The 6,000-nt window shown below is 68.8% G+C and overlaps 1 protein-coding gene across 1 annotated transcript in view; it reads left to right on the top strand.

Moving 5' to 3' along the window:
- Positions 1 to 274: 274 nt before the first annotated feature.
- herc4 (HECT and RLD domain containing E3 ubiquitin protein ligase 4) overlaps positions 275 to 6,000 on the top strand; it is a 106,859-nt gene continuing 101,133 nt past the window's right edge. The window contains exons 1-2 of the mRNA XM_078223650.1: positions 275 to 420; positions 5,352 to 5,640. Coding sequence (XP_078079776.1) covers positions 5,415 to 5,640 — 226 coding nt within the window. The 5' untranslated portion in view covers positions 275 to 420; positions 5,352 to 5,414. The remainder of the gene's footprint in view (positions 421 to 5,351; positions 5,641 to 6,000) is intronic.

The raw sequence follows: 6,000 nt of genomic DNA, 5'->3' as shown, positions 1-6,000 counted from the left end.
GTTGATACCATTAAAATAAAAGCAAAATACTGTGGATGTTGGAAATCTGAAATAAAACCAAAGATTGGTAGTCAGACCGAGGTGTTGTTTATAGATCAGGGCTGCAATCCCAACACAACACTCTGAATGTCAAATTCAGCGACGGTAAAACATGGAGGCACGCATGCTCACTGAGTACGGAGTGCGCAGCGGCCACGCATGCTCAGTGGGCTCGGCATGCAGCGCGGGTTCGGCGGGCGCGCATGCTCAGTGGGCTCGGGGGCCGCGCATGTTCAGTGGGCTCGGCGGGAGGCCGCCCTGGCGCGCCACAATCTTGACCCGGTCCCGGTCCTGACCCGGTCGGATTGTGGCGTCACTTCCGGCGGGTTGTCGCGGCGGGAGAAGCTGCTTCCGAGTGTTCTGGAAAAGTTGTTGGATCAGGTGACAGGAGCGGCCCCGACCCCGATTTCCTTCCTCACCCCCGGGATGATCTGTGGGAGCGGCTTCAGGGCGGGTAGATGTCAGCGAATGGAGTGGCTTGTGCTTTCCGTGCGGTGCTCGGCCCATCCGACCTCCACACCACAGCTCACCCCTCCAACAACAACCCCCACCCCCCCAACTCCCCGCCCCCCCCCACCCCAACTCCCGACCCCCCCAACATCTCTCCCCCGCCAACATCTCCCCCCCACCCAACATCTCCCCCCCCCACCCAACATCTCCCCCCCCGCCCAACATCTCCCCCCCCACCCAACATCTCCCCCCCCCACCCAACATCTCCCCCCCCCACCCAACATCTCCCCCCCCCCCCACCCAACATCTCCCCCCCCCACCCAACATCTCCCCCCCCACCCAACATCTCCCCCCCCCACCCAACATCTCCCCCCCCCACCCAACATCTCCCCCCCCCACCCAACATCTCCCCCCCCCACCCAACATCTCCCCCCCCCACCCAACATCTCCCCCCCCCACCACCCAACATCTCCCCCCCCCACCCAACATCTCCCCCCCCACCCAACATCTCCCCCCCCACCCAACATCTCCCCCTCCCCCCAACATCTCCCCCTCCCCCCAACATCTCCCCCTCCCCCCAACATCTCCCCCTCCCCCCAACATCTCCCCCTCCCCCCAACATCTCCCCCTCCCCCCAACATCTCCCCCTCCCCCCAACATCTCCCCCTCCCCCCAACATCTCCCCCTCCCCCCAACATCTCCCCCTCCCCCCAACATCTCCCCCTCCCCCCAACATCTCCCCCTCCCCCCAACATCTCCCCCTCCCCCCAACATCTCCCCCTCCCCCCAACATCTCCCCCCCCCCAACATCTCCCCCCCCCAACATCTCCCACCACCAACGCCACCCCCCAACGCCCCCCCACCCCCAACGCCCCCCCACCCCCCAACGCCCCCCCACCCCCCAACGCCCCCCCACCCCCCAACGCCCCCCACCCCCCAACGCCCCCCAACGCCCCCCCACCCCCCAACGCCCCCCCACCCCCAACGCCCCCCCACCCCCCAACGCCCCCCACCCCCCAACGCCCCCCCACCCCCCAACGCCCCCCCACCCCCCAACGCCCCCCCACCCCCAACGCCCCCCACCCCCCAACGCCCCCCCACCCCCAACGCCCCCCCACCCCCCAACGCCCCCCACCCCCCAACGCCCCCCCACCCCCCAACGCCCCCCCACCCCCCAACGCCCCCCCACCCCCCAACGCCCCCCCACCCCCCAACGCCCCCCCACCCCCCAACGCCCCCCCTCCCCCCAACGCCCCCCACCCCCCAACGCCCCCCCACCCCCCAACGCCCCCCACCCCCCAACGCCCCCCACCCCCCAACGCCCCCCCGCCCCCCAACGCCCCCCCGCCCCCCAACGCCCCCCCGCCCCCCAACGCCCCCCCGCCCCCCAACGCCCCCCCGCCCCCCAACGCCCCCCAACGCCCCACGCCCCCCCACCCCCCAACGCCCCCCCACCCCCCAACGCCCCCCCCACCCCCAACGCCAGCCCCCCAGAGATCCCCCTCCGCACGTCGCCCCAGAGATCCCCCTCCGCACGTCGCCCCAGAGATCCCCCTCCGCACGTCTCCCCAGAGATCCCCCTCCGCACGTCGCCCCAGAGATCCCCCTCCGCACGTCGCCCCAGAGATCCCCCTCCGCACGTCGCCCCAGAGATCCCCCTCCGCACGTCGCCCCAGAGATCCCCCTCCGCACGTCGCCCCAGAGATCCCCCTCCGCACGTCGCCCCAGAGATCCCCCTCCGCACGTCGCCCCAGAGATCCCCCTCCGCACGTCGCCCCAGAGATCCCCCTCCGCACGTCGCCCCAGAGATCCCCCTCCGCACGTCGCCCCAGAGATCCCCCTCCGCACGTCGCCCCAGAGATCCCCCTCCGCACGTCGCCCCAGAGATCCCCCTCCGCACGTCGCCCCAGAGATCCCCCTCCGCACGTCGCCCCAGAGATCCCCCTCCGCACGTCGCCCCAGAGATCCCCCTCCGCACGTCGCCCCAGAGATCCCCCTCCGCACGTCGCCCCAGAGATCCCCCTCCGCACGTCGCCCCAGAGATCCCCCTCCGCACGTCGCCCCAGAGATCCCCCTCCGCACGTCGCCCCAGAGATCCCCCTCCGCACGTCGCCCCAGAGATCCCCTCCGCACGTCGCCCCAGAGATCCCCCTCCGCACGTCGCCCCAGAGATCCCCCTCCGCACGTCGCCCCAGAGATCCCCCTCCGCACGTCGCCCCAGAGATCCCCCTCCGCACGTCGCCCCAGAGATCCCCCTCCGCACGTCGCCCCAGAGATCCCCCTCCGCACGTCGCCCCAGAGATCCCCCTCCGCACGTCGCCCCAGAGATCCCCCTCCGCACGTCGCCCCAGAGATCCCCCTCCGCACGTCGCCCCAGAGATCCCCCTCCGCACGTCGCCCCAGAGATCCCCCTCCGCACGTCGCCCCAGAGATCCCCCTCCGCACGTCGCCCCAGAGATCCCCCTCCCCACGTCGCCCCAGAGATCCCCCTCCCCACGCCCCCCCAGTGATCCCATGCCCCCCCCAGAGATCCCCACCCCCCCAGAGATCCCCCTCCCCACCCCCCCAGAGATCCCCCTCCGCACGTCGCCCCAGAGATCCCCCTCCCCAGAGATCCCCCTCCCCACCCCCCCAGAGATCCCCCTCCCCACCCACCCAGAGATCCCCCTCCCCACCCCCCAGAGATCCCCTCCCCACCCCCCCAGAGATCCCCTCCCCACCCCCCCAGAGATCCCCCTCCCCACCCCCCCAGAGATCCCCCTCCCCACCCCCCCAGAGATCCCCCTCCCCACACCCCCAGAGATCCCACACCCCCAGAGATCCCCCTCCCCACACCCCCAGAGATCCCCCTCCCCAACCCCCCAGAGATCCCCCTCCCCAACCCCCCAGAGATCCCCCTCCCCAACCCCCCAGAGATCCCCCTCCCCACCCCCCAGAGATCCCCCTTCCCACCCCCCCGAGATCCCCCTCCCCACACCCCCGAGATCCCCCTCCCCACCCCCCCGAGATCCCCCTCCCCACCCCCCCGAGATCCCCCTCCCCACCCCCCCGAGATCCCCCTCCCCACCCCCCCGAGATCCCCCTCCCCACCCCCCCGAGATCCCCCTCCCCACCCCCCCGAGATCCCCCTCCCCACCCCCCCAGAGATCCCCCTCCCCACCCCCCCAGAGATCCCCCTCCCCACCCCCCCAGAGATCCCCCTCCCCACCCCCCCAGAGATCCCCCTCCCCACCCCCCCAGAGATCCCCCTCCCCACCCCCCCAGAGATCCTCCTCCCCACCCCCCCAGAGATCCTCCTCCCCACCCCCCCAGAGATCCCCCTCCCCACCCCCCCAGAGATCCCCCTCCCCACCGCCCCAGAGATCCCCCTCCCCACCCCCCCAGAGATCCCCCTCCCCACCCCCCCAGAGATCCCCCTCCCCACCCCCCCAGAGATCCCCCTCCCCACCCCCCCAGAGATCCCCCTCCCCACCCCCCCAGAGATCCCCCTCCCCACCCCCCCAGAGATCCCCCTCCCCACCCCCCCAGAGATCCCCCTCCCCACCCCCCCAGAGATCCCCCTCCCCACCCCCCCAGAGATCCCCCTCCCCACCCCCCCAGAGATCCCCCTCCCCACCCCCCCAGAGATCCCCCTCCCCACCCCCCCAGAGATCCCCCTCCCCACCCCCCCAGAGATCCCCCTCCCCACCCCCCCAGAGATCCCCCTCCCCACCCCCCCAGAGATCCCCCTCCCCACCCCCCCAGAGATCCCCCTCCCCACCCCCCCAGAGATCCCCCTCCCCACCCCCCCACAGATCCCCCTCCCCACCCCCCCACAGATCCCCCTCCCCACCCCCCCACAGATCCCCCTCCCCACCCCCCCACAGATCCCCCTCCCCACCCCCCCACAGATCCCCCTCCCCACCCCCCCACAGATCCCCCTCCCCACCCCCCCACAGATCCCCCTCCCCACCCCCCCACAGATCCCCCTCCCCACCCCCCCACAGATCCCCCTCCCCACCCCCCCACAGATCCCCCTCCCCACCCCCCCACAGATCCCCCTCCCCACCCCCCCACAGATCCCCCTCCCCACCCCCCCACAGATCCCCCTCCCCACCCCCCCACAGATCCCCCTCCCCACCCCCCCACAGATCCCCCTCCCCACCCCCCCACAGATCCCCCTCCCCACCCCCCCACAGATCCCCCTCCCCACCCCCCCACAGATCCCCCCTCCCCACCCCCCCACAGATCCCCCTCCCCACCCCCCCACAGATCCCCCTCCCCACCCCCCCACAGATCCCCCTCCCCACCCCCCCACAGATCCCCCTCCCCACCCCCCCACAGATCCCCCTCCCCACCCCCCCACAGATCCCCCTCCCCACCCCCCCACAGATCCCCCTCCCCACGCGCCGCCCCCACAGATCCCCCTCCCCACGCGCCGCCCCCACAGATCCCCCTCCCCACGCGCCGCCCCCACAGATCCCCCTCCCCACGCGCCGCCCCCACAGATCCCCCTCCCCACGCGCCGCCCCCAGAGATCCCCCTCCCCACGCGCCACCCCGAGTTCCCCCTCCCCACCCCCCCAGAGATCCCCCTCGCCACGCTCTCCCCAGAGATCCTCCTCCCTCCACCCCCCCTCCAGTTATCCCCCTCCCCACGCACCCCTCCCCACGCACCCCTCCCCATGCCCTTCCATAGGTAGATCCCCCTCCCCACCTTCCCACAGATATCTCCCTCCGCATGCCAAGGTGTGGTGGCCAAGTAGGTGGAACCAGCTGGAGAGAGAGTGTCTTTGCAGGGCTGAAATTCAGTGGTTCACTGGAGCTGTTGTGTTGTACACTCTCATTAACCTGTCTATTCGTTTTACTTTCAACTTAATACAGGGATCTGTCTGACCAAGACAGATCGATTAAGGCTGCAGAGATCGAAGCTGTACAGAATTAGCCATGTTGTGTTGGGGTAATGCATCGTTTGGACAGCTCGGACTTGGTGGCATTGACGAGGAGGTTGTTTTAGAACCAAGGACCTGCGAGTTTTTCCAAAATAAAAAGATTCGCGATGTGGGTTGTGGCCGCCTACATACTGTTTTTGTTCTCGATGATGGGACTGTTTACACCTGTGGGTGCAATGACCTGGGTCAACTGGGACATGAGAAAGGAAGAAAGAGACCAGGTAAGCCTTCGTTCTGCAAAGATGGGATCTTGGCTACTATTTGGTTTGTTTTCTATTCTATGAGCCTATTTGGAAAGCTAATTGTTTAAAGTGCAAACAGAAAAAGCTGAAGATCTTTTTTATTTCCTTTTATTTCACATAGTCATCTCATTTCCTTCTGAAAGTGTAAGTGATTTGCCACAACCACTTCCTGTTGTATCAGACTGCAGAAATAAATTTGTTTTCCAGTCATCATTGTTAATGCTTTAATGTTCCACACAGTTCTGCTTAAATGTTAGTGCTTGACAAGAGGTGGAAGACGAAACTGAAAATGTTCAGGCGATAGGTGTGCAGTAATATCTGTGCAGAGGAGAAAATATC

Source organism: Mustelus asterias, chromosome 11 (assembly GCF_964213995.1).
Source record: "Mustelus asterias chromosome 11, sMusAst1.hap1.1, whole genome shotgun sequence".
NCBI classification, from domain to species: Eukaryota; Metazoa; Chordata; class Chondrichthyes; order Carcharhiniformes; family Triakidae; genus Mustelus; species Mustelus asterias.
Note: the sequence above shows the minus strand (reverse complement) of the source record. Positions and strands in the feature narration are given on the sequence as shown.